We start from the raw sequence: 20,491 nt of genomic DNA, 5'->3' as shown, positions 1-20,491 counted from the left end.
CGAGAACAAATGAGGATGAACTGGCCACGAATGCATCGAAGCTGGAAATTAGATTTCTAACATCAGATCAGTGAGATTTTGGAATAGCTTCCCAGGAAGACTAATGGGACAAAGAAATCTGATTACTCTTAAAATGGAGCTTGATCAGCTATCTAAGGGATTATGTGCCTGGGTGTTTGCAGTAAAAGGCAGCAGGACTCAGGGACTCTGTGATCAAAGCCCTTCCAGACCTGTGTCCCTGAAGCCTGTTCCAGCTGCCAGCAGGAGCTTGTTGGGTGAGCTCTGTCTCTGTGCAAGGTCCAGGAGAATGGATCTGCATCTCTGGGGTTAAGGAGGAGGCAGAGGCTCCAGCATTCCAGTGCTGGACACCTTGCACAAGTAACTGCTCTCCACGTGTGAGTGGGTTTGCCAGGTCAGCTTGGGTGACACGCTGGAACCATTGAAGTCAAGAGATATTTTACTGTCACTTTAAGTGAAGCCAAAACTTGACCTTTGCTCCTACAAAAGTTTGGCCTTTTTTTCTAATGACACGTGGAGCAGCAAATAATGGTGATGCTGCGAGTTACCCAGGAGTGTCAGACATGAACTGGAGTGAAATTGTGCCACAAAATTAATGCAGCAGATTTTCCAAAGCAGATAAACAGAGATACACACCCACCTCCACACCTGTGTCTTCACATCAGAGCTCTCATTGCTTGAGCTGAAGACCAGATTTCAGATGCTGAGGACCTATTTTGCTCAGAGGGCATTTGGCAGAACCACTCTCAGGGCTTCAATGCCAGCTCTATATTTGAGTTTTTGAGTTGTGCATTAAAGTGGGGATATATCTCACTTTTACTGAACACTGCAAAGCTTGTGAAGATTCCTCTGTATAAAGCATGGGGCTGCTGCAATGGTCACAAGCAAATGGAGGATTCTCACCTTGAGCTTTTGCAAAGCTCATAATTCCACCCTCACCCCCTTCCAGGTGTTGCTGGTTTCTACAGACATCATAAAAATCAATTGCTATTAGATGTCCTGAATTTTTAAAGCCAGCAGTTTCACATCTATTAAAGGAAGTTCTAAATTCTACCAAAGACTTCACATAAAATTAGAAACTGCAAAACAGAGGTCACTGGAAATGGTCTGACTGGATGTCACCCAGCTCATAAAAAGGAATTCAGCCACAGAGAGCATCATTAAAGCACCTTTGACTAAAACTTGCCCGGGAAAAAAGGAAGGCTGCAAATACAGAATGGCTGCAGAGCATCCAGGATGGGCATGAAAACTGAGCAGCACTGGCTTGGACCATGGAAATCTGAAGCCAGTAGTCAGGGAAATTAATGGCAAAGCTCTTATTGATTGCTCTCCTGGAGGATAAAGGTATGATGGAGCTCCTGCCAGAGCTTCTTTGCCTAATCACCATGGACTTCAAAAACCTGGGCATTGACAAATGGCTGGGGGTGATCAGGTGGCCACTGTCATCCAGGCAGCTATTTCAGCCAGGCAGATAATGACTTTGCTTTGCTCATGCTGGTGTCTCGTTGATCTTAAAGGAAAAGTTGCCAGATGTGAGGTAGTTTTAACCAAATTGCTAAAATTACCAGCTAGGGATTTTAATGGAGAAATTTATTGTGAAGGATTTCTTCCTTCAGAAAAGCAATTTTGCTTCACACTAAAAATTGAAGTATTTTCTATCTTAAAAAAAAAAAGTTAACAAATTATAGTGTGTTAAGAAATGATAGTAGCACAAAGAGACAGCTATAATCACATTTCTTCCTAATTGCTGCATTCAGAAAAACTTAGAATGTCCCCAAATCATTTCATTAAAAAAAATCAATTCTAGCCTGTAGCTCTTCATGCCAAATTTTAGGTTTGTGAGCTGATTTTATAAATCCTGCAAACCCAGAGCTTTTAATAGAAACCCCAAGACTTTAATAAATGTGCTCTAAGTGGTGCAGCTGGGTTGGAAATCAGCATTTGTGTTCTGGCTGCGAGTTCTGAAGAGAAGGACGAAGCCATGGGCTCTGAGAACTGATGTGCCAAGGTGTGTTGGGCCAGGATTCCTCCTTCAGCGGCCACATTCCAAGCTGATCTGCTCCTCATGCCCTTGCCATTGCTGTTTGCCTGGCTGCCCCACTGCTCCATACCTGTGCCTGCTGCCAGAGTGTCCATTCCCAGTTTGGGGGAAGCACCAGGAGCTGTTCAAGGATAAAGAAATGGCTCCTGTGCCATCGGCTGGGAGATGCCAACGCACAGCCCGTGCCAGGAGCAGGAATGTGCAGCCACAGCCACTGCTCTGGAGCAGGGATTGCTCTGGAAATGCTGCAGACAAGCAGCTTTATCAGCTGTCCCCCTGCTCTGGGCACGTCCTTGAGGAGAGCAGCTGGAGCAGAGGTGCCTGATGAGCTGATGGCACGAGTTACCTGCGTGGGAACATGGACAAAAAACGAGAAGGAGCAGGAGGAGCCCCGGACACAGCGATCACTGGAGCTGCCTGGTGACAGATTTGTGGGCTGCAGGGCCTCAGGGGACTGTGGGGATCATCTGGCTGCACTTCCCACTCAGCACAGGGCACAGACTGCCCTGAATTAATGCCTCGTGCGAGGTCAGCACTGGTGGCTCCTCAGCAGAGTCTCCTTCAGCCAGTCAGGTTTGGATGGGTTTGGAATGGGCTCCTGGGCTGGTGGCACAACGGGACCACGTTTGTGACCACACCTGACTACATGTCCTGAGAGCACAGGGCTATGTCCCCCTCCCCTCAGGTGGCACATCAGGAATTTCCAGGAGTGCTGGAGGACTCCAAGATTCCTGCAGAGCTTCCTCAGTGCCCAGGGACAGCAGGATCACTGCAGGCACAGGGACAACACGGGGCTGCACCCTCGGGGGGGTGGCTGTGGCACTGAGGGCTGTTGGACAGGACTGTGAAGGTGGGTGAAAACACCTTTGGACTGTGGCTGTAGGTGCTGGGTGTCAGTGGGATTTAATATCCCAACAGACCTCAATACATCAGGGGGTTTTTCTTTGTTCCAGATCTAAAAAACCACTGAGAAAGCTAAGCAAAAATTAATGAGAGGTCAGGAACAATGAAATGCTGTGGTAATTTTGAATACTTTCTTTCAGTTTTAACCTCCTTTTTGTTAAGCATTTTCTTGTAAATACAGTAAAATAGCAGAGCTGAACCCTCTGAACAGAGGCAGGAGGCTTCCCAGTGTGGAAGCAGACATGGGAGAGCAATGATGGATTCATAATTAATTTTTCAGAAACAGGGGTGGGATTTGCTCTTGAATTGACACCTCCTCAGGACCAGCTGTATTGCATCAGGTGTGACTTTCAAGGGTAGAAGGTGAAGGTGAAAAAGTTGGCAGCTTTAGCAACTGCAGTGATTCCCAGACCCTCCTTGCTGGGTCACTTGCTGATCACCAGGGGCTTTGTAGTCGTAGAGCCCCTTTCTGCTGTGGTGCCCCAGGCCAGAGGAGCCTTGTACCCCCAAACAGCAGCCCCTCCCCTTCCACTGACCACAGAGACGCTCCAGTGAGCTCACCCCAGAGCCCCAAATCCCCTGTGCCTGCCTTGGTGTTGTGTTTAACCCTCGTTCTGCTCAAGTGAGGCTTCGACAGACGGCAGAGAAACCCAGAGCACGTTGACAGGGGTGGTCAATACACCAGCAGCCTTTTCCAGGCATTCCCACCACAGCAACACGGGATGTGTCCATTCCATGCCTCAGGCACACAGAGGGGCCCAGCTGCCACGCTGGGAGAGGTGTTTTTCCAGCAGCAGCATCTGGATGGCAGCCCTGGGCTCCTCTCCTCGCTGGCAGATCTGCACAGGGCTTTGTGCTTCACTGTTGCCAAAGTGATTTTCCTTGAATTGAGAGAACTCTGTCACCATCCCATCTCTTGTCACTGAACACACAGATGTCTCAGCAGATCCCCTCAGTTCCAAGCAGCCCCTCTTTGCATGCTGATGTGGGTGGGTTTGATCCATCCATCTCCATCAGTTATTTTGGAGCTGCCAGCATGTCACTCCATGTCCACAGGCATCCAAGTTGTGGTACTCAAGGAAATCCTGTATTTTCCAGCATGTTTTTGTTCATTGCTTAGTGAAGTGACTTTCCTTTGTGATTTTCCCTAATGCTAGTCAAATCCATATAGATAAAGGGCTGAAATGTGAGGCCAAGGTAACAGTCATCTCCCATTTTTATTCCTGACATCCTTGGGCTGGAGTCTCGGGTGGGAACTGTCTGTTTCTTCCAGCATTAACCCATTATCATACTTTTTGAACAGCTCAGTAACAAAATCCTTGACAGAGAAACTGCAGACTGGAGACCCTACAGCTATCTGAATGAACTAGGTCAGTAATTTTTAAACACTTTAATCACTTTAGTAGACTTTAGAGCAATTCCAGACCCAACTCAGCCTTTCATAAAGGCATTGACAATAATGATGAATATTGTTGTTGTCTTTATTTCACCATCAGAATTGCCAGCAGTGAAAGGTGGAGAATTGAGAATTGTTTCCTTTACCACAAACCACAGACTAGGAGAGCAGAGTCAATATTCATTCCAGCCTCCCTCCCAAGGTTGCTGGGTTGAATCACCATCATCTACCCCATAAATGTTTTTTTAAGGACTGACCGAGGACATTAAAAATTCAGATTTGGGATTTTTTTTTGGTTTTGTTTTTCCTTTTCTTTCATGCTTAATAAAGCTCAGCACTAAATGCTGGCATGTTGATGGAGGTGTGGAGCCTCTGTGGGAGCTGGGCCGTGCCATCCACTGTTATCTCCCGGTAAATCACACCCTGCCCCCTTCTCAGGCAACTCTGAACCACCAGCCGGTGCAGCCAAGCCAAGAGTGAAGTTTAATTACCTTTCCTGAGTTTATTCTCCCTGGCTTAAGTTTTAACAGGGTTTTCAGCAGCTCTTAGCTCAAGTCCTGCCCAGATTTAGTGCTTTGGATGGTATTTGTTTTCCTATCTGAGCACTTGGAGTTTGGCTTCTCAGTGGCAGAGAAGCCATTTGCCCTTTCCTTTGCTGGGATTACTGATATCTTACTGAAAATATGCTGTAGGGGGGGAAAGTGCAGCATTAAGAGGTATTATGGGATTTTTAAGGTCAACTATCTCCCAGCTCACGTGGCACAGGAATGAGCCCAGGGCAGCACCAGGCATCACATCCTGTCACAGCTCCTGGCACCCCCCAGGCCTCGCTCCAGAGATCAGGCCTTCCCTGCATCAGGAAAATCACAAACCTGTCAAGCTTCAGTGCAAAACCTTCTCATCATTAAAACCATTAATATGCTTTGCTGTATAATAACCTGCAGAACTGCTGTTGTGCTTATCTGTACATGACATGGGGGCTGGGAGGGTCAGGGTTTCCAAATGCTCCTCAAATCAAGTTAATTTTCCTTTTACCATTTTGCTGCTTTTTTTTGCACACTTATTTGCTTTATTTGTGTTTATCTTGCTGTGTCCTGAGCCCCCTGTGTGCCACATCTGTCCTGCATTCATGCATTTTATTTTACTGGCAGAAGCAATGCCAAATGCCTCTGCAGTAAGAAGTGCTAAATACTTTAGCTTTTAGCTAAGTGGCCTCCTGCAAAACACTCAGTTTTTCCCATGGCATTTTTGCATCCAGGATACCTTTTTCTTTCTTTTTTTTCACAGTAATTGATGAAAATGAGATTTTTTTTTTTTCCTTCCCTTTCAGTACCAGAATTAATGTCTGCTCGTGCTGACTTTCATAATGTTGAGTTCTTGCTCAGATCAAGGGCATTTTTATATGAAACTGTAAAATGTTTTCATTTCTCAGTAATACTTTGGTGCAATAAAAGCTGCAGATTCCACCTGTGCAAATTTCAGAAAAGAAGTGAAAATCTTCAATGTTGAGTTGTAAACACAAAATATTAGTGAAGCCCCGTGGGGTCACAGAGGGGATCTTGACCTTCAAACTGCATTAGGCATGGAAGTACCACAGTTAAAGACATGATGCACCTTCTTATCCCACTTCCAGCCTTAGGTTTATGACACAGATGCCCCAGCTCGTGCTCTGGAAGAGCAGCCAAGCATTGGGCAGGGCTGGATTCAGTTAAAAAGAGTTAAAATGGCCTTGGACAACTGCACAGCTCCTGTGCTGTGCCCCTGAAATGTCCTGGAGAGCAGAGGTGTAAGTGAGCAAGAGGTGGGGGAGAACTTAAAGGGAGATGGAAAAGACACTGAAGAGAAATTTGGAATGGATGGAAACCTTCAGCTCTTCTGGTCACCCCCCTGCCAGCGACCCCTCTGACTGTGGCAGTGATCCCAAAGGATGGGACCATCCAGATGAGGAGCATCAGGCTCACAGGGGTGTCTGTAGGCTTGTTGGAATTTGCAGGTGTCCTAAATATTAATTATAGTTGAGGGAAAGGATATTGTAAGAATACCTATGTGAAAGTTAACTCGGACACTCATCTTCTAAAACCCACAGTCATAAGGAGTTTTCTTAATTCCAGTGGATCTCACCAGGCTGCAGGTGTTCTACCTGTTTTGCAGGACTTTTGTTTGCCAGGTTCATGTTCTTTCCAAGTGGGGAAGGCAGGGACAAAGGCTGTATTTTCACTACTGGCACATTTGCTTGTGAGCTTCAAATATGGGGCTTTGTCAGAGAGCTGGTTGTGTCTGTTCTAGGGATGAGCACGAGTAATTCCCATGGACATGGGCTTGAGAGATCAGAGTTTGGGGACTCTGGTGCCAAGAAGAGGCAGCTTTGTCACCTCCCTCTGTGTCACTGCCTTCCCAAGGCAGCCCAGTCCCAGTTACAAGGAGGGGCTTGGCTTTGCAAAGTTCTCTGGTCTCCATCTCCTGCTGCAGAACGGGAATTTGAATGATCTCTCTTGCTCTAGTCCTGTCTGCATTGAGCAGTGGCAGATTCCAGCTTCCAGCTCCTCTCCCAGGGGAGTCAAAACTCCTGAACCACAGCCTGAGTTCAGGGAGGGTTGTTGTGTTCATTGGCTGCAGTGCTGGGCACAGTGAGCTGCAGCAAAAACAGTTTTCTGTGTAATGTTTTTTAACAGCAGTCCTTGATGCAGAGACTAAAGTGTGATTTGCAGCCCATCGTGAGGGACTCGAAGCTGAATTTATTCCAAAGGACCAAAGCCACTAAGTTTGATTCACAGCTGACTCTGCATTTTTCTCAAAGCCAAGAGGTGTGGAAAAGTATTTCCAGCTGAGACCCTGATTTCACCCAGCAGATAATTTAGCTTCAAAGTTAAACCTGGACTTTCATAAAATGCCACATTCCTGGCCTGTTTAGGACTTTTCCACATTAATGACTTCTGCAGGTTAAAGAATAATGTGTCCATCATTCATTTCACCTCCTGAGGAGCACAGCGAATACACAAAAACGGGTCATAAACCCACAGTATCATAAGAGAGAAAAGAGAAAACTAAAGGCAGAATTACAGGGAATAGGTTGGGAAGGGTCATGTAGGGCTCCCAAGAGCCCTCCCATGGGTCAGCCTGGGTCCCCTTTGCTTCCCTGCCACAGCCCCTTCCCGCTGTGACGTGTTGGGAGCTCCCCAGCTGCTCCCACCCCAGCCTGGTGTGAGTTCTCCTTGCTGGAGGCACCATGTGAAGCTGCCCAAACACTGCTTGGTGTTCCTGCCCTTGGAGATTTGCTCAGCCCTGGCAGGAGGCCGTGTGATCACCAGGGATGGCCTTGGGGAGCTCCACTGCTGGGAAAGGGAGCCCAATCCTCTTGGATGGCAGCCAAGGGATGAATTAGCTCCGTCCTCTCGCCTGGGACTCTGCCCTGGCAGGAGAGAAAACCAGCACTGAGCTAATCCTGCTGTGTGACAGAGCTTCCCACACCTCCCAGTCAGCCTTGCCCTCTGCATCAGGAATTGGCTCAGGATCAGAGCTGGAAAACAAAGCAGAAGGTGCTCCAGTGGATTGGGGGGGTCACTCTTGGCCAGAAGGGGAAGGGCCCCATCACAGGGAGCACAGTGGTCATGCACCACCAGCTCTGTTCCTGTGCTCAGGGCTGAGCTCTGAGAGCCAGAGCAGAGGGGTTGGCTTGTCTTTGATGTGCCACTCACACATTTATTGTCTAATTCAGTCATTTTCCTTATTTAGCAAAAAACCCAAAGGTGTGCTGATAAAGGCACTGGTACAGCACTGCCCGTGGCTGTGACAGCTTTTCTGCAGAGACCAGAGGACACTCAAGGACAAATAGCTGGGAAGCCTCTGGGACACACTGTTTGCAGGGCTCTTTTCCCAGCCTAACTGAGTTACTTGACTGGGAATCCCATAAGACACGAAGACATTTCTCAGTAACCAAATTTGTATTGATTTTCCTAGTCAATAAGAAATACCAGACTCTATAGTTAAAGAGATTTAAAGGCTTACATTAGATTTGCCTTTTGACTGATATCGAGGGTAATCTGCAATAGTGGAAATGAAAGAGGTTCCCATCCCCTTCTGTCTCTGCTTCCATGAGGAACAGCAAGTTCCTATGGAGGCACAAGTGTTGCTGTCAGCTCTCTGCACTGTCAGACCACAGTGGGCACTTAGGGGCTGTTGTCACATCAGTTATTGAACCGTGCAAATTTATGAGCAAAGTCATAGTAGGTAATTCAAGCAGATTGTAAACACCTCAGATCTAAGGCTGTGAGTCAAATAACCCACTATCCACGAACAAAACAAAGCCTAAAATTAGTCACAGAGTGATGCAACACAACCTGCAGACTCAGGTTGGAAAGGACACGTTTCAGGCTTCTTTCACTAATCCAAGCCAGTGTTTCAGTAATGAATGTACCAGCAGATGATTTTTTCCTGATCTCCTGATGGATGGCTGTTCTTGGTAACCCTGCTGCAGGAAAGCCCTCCCTTCAGGGAAGCTCTTAAGCACATGCAGAATTCCAGGCGTGCACAGACTCCCCACTGAAGCTGAGAGTGTGCTCAGGGCTGAGGATGTGCTTAAGAGCCTCCCTAAATGAGGGCCCTGATGTACAGTTTAGAGGGAAGAATATATGCTGCTCAGTAGTCAAAGCAATCCAATTTACATAAATATTTATTTGTTTTCCATTATATATCATTTTTATGCAGGTGCTTGTGGGATGGATAGACGTCAGAACACATACATAATGGAAAAAAGCTTCAAAGGTATGGTATCCAGTGCTGCAGAACCCTGCCAGGTGTGAGGAGGGTGTCCTAGAAGAGGTGAGATAGGAGCCCCTGGGAGAGAGGCCGGGAGAGACAGGGAGGGACAGAGCCATGACCCACACAAGCTGCCTGCTGGCAGCACTCCTGGGGCCATGAATTATGGATTCAGGCTTCCCAGGGCCACAGGCTCCTGCCTGGCACAGCAGCACAAGGCTAAAGGGAGGGCTCAGCTGCAGGGCAGGAGGGGCAGGTGGAGCTGGCTGGGCAGGGGACGCTCCTGTAGGACCCACTGGCCACCCACGAGGATCTGGTGGCAGCTGCTGAGGACAGCCTGGGGTGCTTCCCTGCTCTTGGCCATCTTGAGCTTAAGCAAAGCCCCTGAAAAACAAGCTGCCCCTGCCTCGTGCCCTTTGCTGAGAGGGATTTGGAGCAGAGCTGGAGAACAGCCCTCCCTGAGGTCATTGACCCCTCACATGGCAGGAGAAGTTATGGGCACTGACTCCAGGGCAGGTCTAAAAAGGGATCAGGGATGAGTCCTGAGCACAGGGCCCAGTGGTTTTACATTTCACTTGTCCTCCAGGTTTACATTCAAAACATTCCAGTTATGCCTGGACCACGGGAGCACTTGGCACAGTGGTTCCCACAAGCTCCTGGCAGGTCGGGCTGGGATTTAGCACGTGGAACTTGTGCTCCAGAAGGTGGAGCAAGGAATCTGTGTCCTGGGAATAGGCAGGATTCAGGCTGAGGTCCTTGATGTGAATGCAAGGCTGTTGTGTCTGTACATGCCTGGGAATGTCCCTCCATCAGCCAAGGAGGGCAATACCACAGTAATGTCCTGGAGCTGCTCTTGGCTGAGTCATGGGGGCAGTGGTGCCCTCACACAGAGCTGGGTTCAGACCCCCACTGCTCTGCCAGGCCTGAGGTGCTCCAGAGCCACACCTTTATCTGAACTAACAAGGAATATCCAAAGCTGTTCCTCACACAAAGCAATGATCAGCCTGTAGCCAGGCTTAGAGGTCAATAATCACTTTGTAGCTGCTCTTTTCAAAATACAGTGGTGCAATATTTGCTAAAAATTCACCTTACTGCACAGAAACACCAAAGGAAACCAACAATCCATGACCCAGTCTTTCTTAAGAAAGCTAAAATTAAAATATTAAAAGGGTTATGTACATATATGATACATATTATATACAATATACTCAATCCACTGGTTTCAGCTCCTTCAATGATTCTCTTTTTCAGAAGAAAAATCTTATTACATTATAGCTAGTTGTTCTCTTTACATGGAACTATTAATTTAATTAGTTTAAAGTAAATTACTGTGTTTACAAGGTTTAAAAGCTGCTTGAAACACATGCAGCAGGAGCTCCCATCCATAGGCACAATCACACAGAGGGGAACCAGCGGGAACAGAGGAAAAGAATCCCAGTGACAGGGAACTATGAAATGTATTTTCTGTTCCTACATGTTTTGCTTATTATTTAGGATCTGAACCATTTCTTTTACATGTTGATCTCCTTATAAATGGAAAAATCAGGCCCAGAAGCCATGTCAGGGCAGCTGGGGAGTTCTTTGTGCTGCTCAGCTGCCTCAGACGGGCACGGCTGGCGCTGGCAGGGGCAGAGTGCTGGGACACAGGGACACACCTGGCTTCCCAGGGATTTTGGGGAGCTTACCTGCAGGCAGTTGGCAGCTGAGGGTTCTCAGAAGCAGCTGCCTGTGGCTGGCTGAAGGTTCCCACAGTCCCGTCTGAAGGTCAGTTCCTGGACCTAGGCAGCCCCAGGGCTCTGGGGCAGCGTGGGCACCCCCAGTCCCAGGGGAATTCCTTCCAAAAGGAGCTGGGAATGTGCCCCATGCTCAGCTTGCAGCTCTTCCTGCCCTGCCAGGTTCAGAGTTAGCCCTGACTCACCAAATTCCTCTGAAAGATGGAGAAACTCCCAGTCCCAGCCAGTTGGATTGTGTCAGCAGAGAGGCTTGGCAGGCAGGGGCTTGGTTTTTATCTGCTTTCATCCACTTTAAAAACCTGGTCCTTTCCCACCTGTGTGGTCCAGCTGGGGAAAGCTTCTCCTGCAGCTGAAAGTGGTGTTTGGTGCTCCTGGACCGGCTCAGAGCCTGGGAGGGGCACAGGGGCCTGGGGCTGAGGTCAGGCTGTGGTGGTGCTGCTCCACCACCCCCTTCCCCAGTTCTCCTCCTCTGAGACCAGAGCCCGTTCCCCTCGGGGCTGGCTGGGGCTGTCCCAGAGCAGGACACCAGGAGAGGGGTGTTCCCTGTGCAGCCTGACACAAGGAATGCTGCCAGTGGAGGTGCAGGGGGTCAGGCACAGAGGTTTGGGTTTGCCAGGGTTGCTCCCAGTGTCTGACAGAGAGGAGCAGCAAGGGGCTGGGTGCCACAGTGGTGGCACCTGGTGACAGGGGCTGAACAGTCACGAGATTTCCAGAGCAGCTTTCTGAGCAGCTTCTTTCCTGTGCATGGTGCTCAGTGACACCATTTCCAAGCTTTTCCTTGCAGCTGAGTCCTTTTGTATTTTTTAGAGGTATTTTTTTTTAAATGAGTGCTGATGCACTGGTGGAATAATGTGACCTCAGGCAGTAACATTTTAAGGAAAAAAGCCCTACTCTTTGCACAACAGCCAGGAAAATCCCTGGAGCTGGAAGCACTAATCTCAGGGTTCAGCCTGGTTCATCTGGGGTTTGTACAGGATGTGTCCCCACTCCTGTGTCGCTCTGAACAGCAGCACTGAGCCCTTGCTGTGCTACTGTCCCTGCAGCAGCCAGGGTTGGGCAGGACAGGGACAGCAGTCAGCAAGGCATGGCATCCCTAAGGGGATTAAATAGCAGGAACAGCACGTTCTACCTGTGTGCAGCACCTTTCCTCAGCACTTCCAGTGGGGCAGTAGGTTCCAAGGCTTGTCATTAGGATGCCAGGGGAAATTCAGGGCAAAAGAGAGGAACCCAGTCTGTGGGAGGGACATTTCCAGTCCCTGCTAACAAAAATAAACCCTCCAAAGGTCTGGTGATTGGTATCCAGGCAACATAGAAGGCAGGGAATGCAAAATTAGAGCATATTCCCCATATTTCTCTGGAAGTCCAGCTGATCCAGTGCTTCCAGTGAGTCCCAGCACTGTGGTGACAGTGCCATGGGTTGAGCTGAGCTTCCACCTCCATGAGCTCCCTGTGGGTAGAGGGGAGGATGAGGAGGCAGCATGGCCAGAGCTCACACAGGGCCTGCAGCACCACGGGCTGAGAATTTCTAAACACCCTTGTTCTGGTTAAATTAATTCACGAAATGAAATCTGACAATCGATGCCAGACTTCTTAATTATCCCCAAATTACCTTAATAACAAAGTAACTCAGCTGCTTCTCCATCCCTTAAATTCTCCATGATCCTGCACACAGTGTTTCTGGTGGGCTGATGGCTCCCTGGTGTGCAGCACATTCCCAAGCATGGGCTGGTGCTCCATAAAATATATTTATTGTATCCAGAGCGAAGGTCTGATCCCGGGGTGGACACAGAGCTCCCGTTTACGTCAGAGGGAATCTGCTCCTGGGCATGTTGTTTCCCAATCTCTTCTGGGGAAAGGCAGTTCCTGGGAGAGGCCAAACGAGTCTGGGCAGCCTCGGTGGTGTTTGATGGGAGTCTCCCAGCACGGTCCTGGGAAGGGCAGGGCTGGTGCTGAGGGACACCTGCCTGGCAGGCAGCGTCAGCCCTGGCAGCAGGGCAGGTGAATTTTAGCTTAAGAAAGTAAAAGCAGCTGAGCTGGACTTAATAAAACAGCTGATATGCTGGGATTTTTACCTGTGCCAGCTCCAATGTGCCCAATTCCATGAACAAACCAGCACTGACCCAACACAGCTCTGCAGGAGCAGCATTTCTCACTCAGCCCTTTTTTGCTGTAGTAGCCTCCAGTCCTTTATAATTGACATTTTATTATTCTAAGCCCAGCTCTGGTTTGATTTGTTCCCTCCCAGCCGTGGTGCCGACAGGGAATGCTTTGTAGTGGACACTCAGGGCACAGGGAGGATCCTGCCTTTTGCCCCATGAATGTTTGCCCCAAAAAGTGTTGCTCAGCAGCACAGCTTGAGACAGAGAAGGAAGTTTGTCATAATCTCCCTGTCTTGCCCCAAAATGTAGAGCTGGCTCGTTGAAGGCTGCCCAGGCTCTCCTAACAAGCACTACAGACCTGTAGTACCCACCAGGAGCTGTAACTTGCTGCCAGGGAGAGCTGAGCCTTTCTTTGGCTGAGAATGGAATGAAAACCTCAGGAATGAGTGTCTCCTCATCCAGCCGTGTCCCTGAAGCAGTGAGTGCTCCCACTCTGGCTCCTTGTCCAAGTGAGAGAGTTCACTCATGCACAACCCTCCCACTGACTGAAGGCTGGGGCCCAGTCCAAACAGGTCTTTTCAATCCAAAGATTTTGATTAATGGATTAATTCATTTGTTAGTCCTTGTCCATGGTCTCCTCGTCTCTCACACCAACAGATCCCAGACTCTGGCACCTGAATTTGAGTCACACACACAGAACAAAGGCCAACAATGCTGAGCTCACTCATGTGCAGGAGCCTTTGGTCTCCCAGGGTCGCTCCATCGTCCTGTAGAAGGATGGGATGGGATGGGGCATTTTTCCCCTGACTTGTACTGGGAAGGGGTTGGTGAAGCTGGAGGGCCAAACCCTGTGTCCAACAGCCAGGGAATTTGGGTGTTCCTTGGCTCCCACGTGCTGTGATGTACCAAACCAGGCGTGTTTCACTTGGAAGCAAAGGCACTGCTAATCTCACCCAGGCTGGTCAGACAAGGAGGTTCTTAGTTTTATAAGTAAATAAACATTGCAGTGGTGCCAGGGCCTCTGCCAGCCTCCCAGCCCTGATGGTCCCAGCACGTCCTGCTGGTTTGTTAGTGGTGGAGCTGGTTTCACTGACCTTGAGAGCTCAGGGCTCTCCAGACTTGCCAGTGTCCCTGGAACTGGAGCCCAGAAAGGCAACTCCTCGTGCAGGTGGCAGGGCACGACCTGGCACCTTGCTCAGGGCTGAACCGAGGCGAGGGGCACCAGGCCCAGGGGGTGATGGACACACAGACACAGACAGACACAACCCCAGAGCTGGTGGAGGGAGAATCACACCCAGTGGAGCAAACCTGGCGAGAGAGGGAGCAGGATGGGGCTCGGAGACGAGGTTTGTAAGGGAGGAGCGATGTCGTGTTGTCTGTCATTTCTTAACCTGAATTTCTCTTTTTGTCTCCCATACTAGACAGCGGGGGCAGCTGGGATTGCAGCTATTTTGCAAGTCCCACTATTTCACCGGGAGTATTTCATATATACCAGGATCTGCCTTTGTACTGTAACCCAGCACAAGAAAATGCCTCATCTTTCATTGCATCGCTCTAATTCTAAATTACTGGCACTGCCCAGCAGGATGCACACGGCAGCAATGGCACGTTCTTGACTGTCAATGTTAAGACTTATTTATTCTCTATTGTTTTTTATTTTTTGAAGCAAGACTGGCACTGTACCTTGCAGCAGGCTGGCACAGCCCAGCCAGGGTCACCGGCCGGTGGTCACAGCTCTCACGCCAACCTTGTTCCCCCCATGTAGCACCTCCGTCACCGTCTCCTTCTCTCCAGGGGAGAGGAGCAGGAGGTGTTTGCAGCAATGGAGGGGGGTAAAGCAGAGCAAAAGTGAGGTTCAGACAGAGTATTGTCCTCCCCTGTGGAAACCCAAGTGTTCCAGCTGTAGGATGCTGGATAACCCCAAACTCTCAGGGGGCCACACGTGCAAAGGCTGCACTGGTGCAGTTCTGAGCCTGTGGCAAAGCTGTGCATTCCAACACAGGGCCTTGGATGTGCCCGAAGCCCCGGGACACTCACCCTGCAGCTGGCCCAGCAGCCCCAGTCCCAGCAGAAGGTCCTGCCTGCAGAGCCGACTCGTGGGCCCGGGCGGGGTTAAACACGGCTCCTTAGGAATTAGGGGAGGGAGGGAAGGCATTGCCACCTCAAATTAAACGTTGCAGTAAATGACAGCTAGAACCTTTTACAGCAAAACCTTCGGTACTGAGCAGGTTTTCATTTCTTTCCTGCCAGTGAGTTGTGGATGCAATGGTCTGGAACACCCAGAGCACAAGCGCCGGGTGTCTGTGCTGGATGCGTCGAGGATCCTCCTTACCCCCTGTCCCCTTGTCACCCCCAGCCTTCCTGCAGAGGCTCAGCTGTAATTAACTGAGTTAAGCTAACGACCCTCACGCTCCCACCCCGCTCTTGTTTTGCAGATTATATGAAAGAGTCTGTGTGCAGCTCCAGCACTTGTTCCCTGAACAGCAGTGAAAACCCCTACGCCACCATTAAAGACCCCCCCATTTTAACCTGCAAACACTCCGAGAGCAGCTACGTGGAAATGAAATCGCCTGGTCACAGGGAGTCCCCGTATTCCGAAATGCCAACTTCATCCACAGCCAATAAAAACATCTACGAAGTTGGTAAGCAGTGGGTGGCACGAGGGCTGCTCCAGCAGCTGGGGGGTTCAGAGCAGAGGCTGGTTTTCTGCTTTCCTGACACAAGTAACCTGGACTTGGCACAGGGCAAGGAGACACTGGCAGTGGGGGGAAGGCCTGAGCACTGGTGTGTTGATTTGGGGAGCTAAGAGCTGTGGTATCCTGGAGGTGGTATCCTGAGTTGAAAGGGACTCACAGGGATCATCAAGTCCAACTCCTGGCCCTGCACTGACACCCCAACAATCCCACCATGTCCCTGGAGAGTGTTGTCCAAACCCTCCTGGAGCTCTGGCAGCCCCGTGGCTGTGCCCACTGCCCTGGGGAGCCTGGTCAGTGCCAACCACCCTCTGGGGGAAGAACCTTTTCCTGATATCCAGCCTAACCCTGCCCTGGCACAGCTCCAGCCGTTCCCTGGCTCCTGTTTGGTGCTTTTCTCCCTGCTCTGCCCCACGTGCTGCCTCCTGTGCTGCCCGTGAAGCTGGAGGGGGATAAGATGGTTTGGGAGGCCGACGCCCTGTGCTTGGACAAAACACACGAGGACAGTAACTGGTTTTGGGAGTGCTGCTGGTTGCCATAACCCAGTTTTCCTTGCTCCCCCAGAGCCCACTGTCAGCATAGTCCAAGACGGCCGCAGCCGGAGTGCCAGTTACCTCCAGAATCCATACGACCTTCCCAGGAACAGCCACATTCCTGGGCACTACGACCTCCTCCCCGTCCGGCACAGCCCGACACATGGGCCCTCTTGGGACAAGCAGTCTTAAAGGGATGGACTCCACTGTGCTGCCAACACAAACTGTGAGGAAGCAGAGGAGAAGCCATTCCTTTTCCACGCTGTGGGATGCTGACGGATGTGGACTGGCTTACGCAAGGACCTGACGTGACACAACATCAGCTTGGGCCAACTGCTGCTGCATGATGTTATTTATAAAGACATTTTTATATGGGTAACTGGAACTAACAGAACCTCCTCCACGTGTGGCTGGAGTACATCACCCCAGGAAGGTGTCCACGTGCTCCAGGCAAAAACTCTCCGTGGCTTGTATTCTAACCCTGGCTTTGCTGTAAAATAAACCACAAACACATGCTAAGTAGAAGGACTTAAAGATGTACATTTTTACCAACTGCATCAAGAAACCTTTTACCTTTAGGAACAAGGTGACTGGGAATGCACTGGAATTGATTTTCATCTTTGTCATGGGAATGGACATTTTTCTGAACGAGAGCAGGGAAACTTGTCATTTCACTGTCAGGACACCTCATTTACTGCCACCACCACGTGCAGCCTGTGCAGATCATGCTTGGTAATTAGCATTGGGATTTTCATCTTTACACTCAGTACCAGAGGGTTTGAGTTGAGGAATATTAACACAGACACTTTCTGTGCCGTTTTTTAAATCTTTCCAAATGTCCCCTGATCTTTGCTAATGACCATTTCCACAATGAGCCTCCCCCCCACTTTACCACGCTTCTGATTGGCACAGATGGGCTTTAATTTTCCTTATACAGCTTCTCTTTCGTTGGCTAAATCCAGCAGATCTGTCAGGCCTGTAACCTGCTGCACCTCCCTTTCCTGCCCTGGGACAGTGCAGGTCTGCACAGACCAGCCCTGGTTTCATTTCCTTTCCCAAAGCTGAGCCACAGCAGCTTCTCTCTCCCATCTTTTCAAACCATCTCCTCGTGGTTCACTTGTCAGCATGCCACTGATGACACCCTTTAATTTGATGGGCATTACCATGTAGTGCAACGTTATCCTTTGGTGATTCTACCTGAAATGTCATTAAATGGAGCTGAAACTGGGTTTTCTTTTTCAGCAGCTGTTTGTGAACTAATTATCACGGGGCTGACCCATGGTAAAGTTTTGCATTGCGCCACCACAATTATTTTTTTTTTAATTTATAATCTTTACTGACCTAGAAAGTAGAGTACTTGCCGTTAGTTCCTTGTAGATTTTGAGCATGAAGTAGTATTGACTCTAAGTATGTAATTTTATTAGGCAAACGTGGAAGTAGCAAGTTGATGCCTCTTAAATATAAAGAAATATTCTGTTGCACATTCGCCAGCCTGGTGGAAGCAGAAGAGAACGGAACCAGATCCATCAGTTTGCTCAACACGACCCCTTGGGTGAGCTGCTGGGCTTGGGACTGGAAAGAGGAGCCCTCCAGCTGGGAGAAAGTGGCTGGATCCTGGCTCTGTGTCAGACCAGGATCACTTGGAGCACCATGGAGGGGCCCATCCTGTCCCCACAGATGGGCTCAGCCTGGGATTGAAGCCCCTGGCAGGGCACCCCTGGGAACCCTGTCCTTGGGAATCCTGCCCTGGGAGCCCTGTCCTTGGGAATCCTGCCCTGAGAGCCCTGTCCTTGGGAATCCTGCCCTGGGAGCCCTGTCCCTCGGAGCCAGGACCCACCAGGTGGTCAGGCTGGCTCTGAACCCCCCAACCTGAGCCCAGAGACCCCCCAGGCTCCTGGAGCAGCCGATGTCCATGTCCCAGGATCATTCCCACACGATTCCCTGAATGCTGCATGTGTGCATGGGGGCCCTGACCGAGCAGCAGTCGCGGATTTGTTTTCCAGGAAAGCCTTATTTGAGATGTAAGTTATTTTGTAGGGCCAGTAGGAACATATTTTATGTACATGAACAGAAAGACTTACCTCAAAAATATCAAGAGAAAGGCAGTTGGATAAGGAATACTCTTGTGGAGCCCTACCTTGACACCCAGCACAAGCAGCCCCAGCTGCCAGCCTGACCCATGTTTGTGTGTTGCTGTAGTTTGCAATGAGACTCCAGAGAGCAGAGATGTGCTCAGTTGTTGTGTTGTTTTTTGGTTTTTTTTCAAAGCAGGATTTTGAAACCAAATGCAATGATGCATAGAGCTTAAAAGGAAAAAAAACACAAGCAAAACCAACAAAAAAAGGTACCTTCTTGTATATTAGTGTCAGCTTAGGAAACAGGCACCAAAATGGCAATACTTTTTTAAGGCAAGACAGATTTGTAATATATTTGTTCACTGTGCAAAGGTATCCTACCTTGTACAAAATAAATTGAATTTCTCTCACCGTATAGTTCTCAAACGTACTCATTTGCAGAGCAAAACTTTCAGGCCCTGCACAGGTCTGAGTTCTCCAGGTGATGGGGCTGCTCATGAAGGGGCTGCCGCCCCTCAGCCAAAAACCCCCACGGGCACCAGGCACAGGACAGAAAAGGCAGGATGGCTCAGAAAGGCCAGTGTTGTAACTCCAGATTAACCTGGAGTAAGGCCCAGTGTCAAACCAAAAGGTAAGTGGCTCTTTACACCTTTCTCCCAGTTCCTCAGCAGTTTGTCCTCAGTGGGTCTGATGAGAGCCCTGGGGATGCCCAATCCCAGCTGGACAAGCCCCCCACACCCCCCAGAGCAATGTGGGGTCAGTGCCAGCACCACTCACTGCTGTTCACATCCTGCACCTCAGCGGGGTGGGCACAGTGCCCTGGGCCACTCGCAGCTTCCCAGCCCTTCAGTGGGGGTGGAGATCCTGGAGGATCCAGCCCAGCACAGTCACCCAGCAGGAATGGCACACAGGACACATGGAAGCTGCCTCAGCAGCTCCCAGGGAGCCCAGTCAATGAATCAGGAGCACAGACCTGCAGCAGAAACACCTTCAGAGGGAATGACTCCCAGGCAACGCAGCACTGCGACTGCTGGAGCTTCCCAGCATTTGTGCCTCACACTTCTGAAAATCTTGTTAACTAAAGCCCAGTGTGTAATCTTCTTATTTGACAAGACACACTCAATAAGCTATTTAAGGCTGGAAATTCATCAGGTTGAACTGATGGAATAACTAATTCCAGCTTAATAAAAATGTCTTTTTATCACAACAATTACATGTCCTTTCTGCTTAAGAGTCAGAACCTCAGCTCCCATCAAACACAGGAGCCACTGATGCTCATGAACAGCTTCATAAGTGATAAAGTTGGGACTTTCAAATATGTAAATGACAGCAAAAACTTTTGGCAAGAAAGCCCATTTTGCAGCATTAAATGGAGTTCTCAGAATCTCAGCAAGCTCCTTTCAGGGCCCAAAGCAGTGTCTGTTGCCATCAGTTGTCTCCCATTAGCAAGGAAGAGACACTTCAGTACACAAGTAATGCCAATTATGGAGCAGAATGATTAATCAGCAGCCAAACAGGAACAGTCCCCCCTTGGGTCAGCACTCAGATGGAATAATGTCTTGCATTGTCTCTCCCAAAGCACTTTGGGAAGCACCTTCCTGCCCCTGGAGTGTCACCCAGCCCAGGCCACAGCCCAGGGAAGCACAGCACAGACCCCGGGAACAGGAGGCAAAGGCTTTCCCAGGTAGGAGGTTCCTTCTCTGTACATACACCACTGGATTTTGCTTTAGAAGTCTCAGCCTCCCACAGGGGTTTCTGCTCCCACTGGCTGTGCTGCAATTCCAGCTGCTGCAGGAGGAAGAGTTTTGCCTAAAACCACACGAAATCCGGACCTGATGTGACAGCTGAGTCCAGTCACCTGCTAACAGGAATGAGAAAAGGAAGTGGAGTGAAACTTATCCTGCATTTCCAGATGACAAATTTAGAGCTTGGCTGCTGCAGGGAATCGGTTAATTCCAAAACATGCTCCAGTCTGGGCAGAGAAGGTGCTGCAAGAACAGCTCCCACAGTAATCCAGGACCAGGCTCACTCCTCATCCTCAGTCCCAAACTGCCTCAGTCTCCAGAGCCACTGGCACTGCCCCACGTGCTCTGTGGGTGCTCCTGGCACCACTTCACCAGGACACCCCAGCGGGATCCCAAGCTTTCATCCTTTCCTGCAGAAGGAGCCATTTGTATCCCACAGGATTTTCTTTCTCATGGCAACGTGGGAAAAAAACCCAGGTTTGTAAAAGCTATTCAGAGGT

General features: G+C 49.6%; 1 protein-coding gene across 16 annotated transcripts in view; it reads left to right on the top strand.

Moving 5' to 3' along the window:
* The window catches only part of MEGF11 (multiple EGF like domains 11), a 272,466-nt gene extending 253,810 nt beyond the window's left edge, over window positions 1-18,656 (top strand). For 8 of the 16 annotated variants that reach the window (XM_064669249.1, XM_064669252.1, XM_064669247.1 and 5 more), the window contains 4 exons: window positions 4,266-4,332; window positions 9,063-9,119; window positions 15,381-15,587; window positions 16,203-18,656. In XM_064669249.1, the coding sequence (XP_064525319.1) occupies window positions 4,266-4,332; window positions 9,063-9,119; window positions 15,381-15,587; window positions 16,203-16,363 (492 nt within the window). In that variant the 3' untranslated portion in view covers window positions 16,364-18,656. Of the gene's footprint in view, window positions 1-4,265; window positions 4,333-4,458; window positions 9,038-9,062; window positions 9,120-14,366; window positions 14,550-15,380; window positions 15,588-16,202 lie in introns of those variants that run through there. The other 8 variants (XM_064669256.1, XM_064669258.1, XM_064669260.1 and 5 more) reach the window with 6 other exon arrangements.
* The last annotated feature ends 1,835 nt before the right edge of the window (window positions 18,657-20,491 follow it).

Source organism: Pseudopipra pipra, chromosome 12 (assembly GCF_036250125.1).
Source record: "Pseudopipra pipra isolate bDixPip1 chromosome 12, bDixPip1.hap1, whole genome shotgun sequence".
Taxonomy (NCBI): domain Eukaryota; kingdom Metazoa; phylum Chordata; class Aves; order Passeriformes; family Pipridae; genus Pseudopipra; species Pseudopipra pipra.
This window is presented reverse-complemented; position numbering and strand designations above follow the sequence as displayed.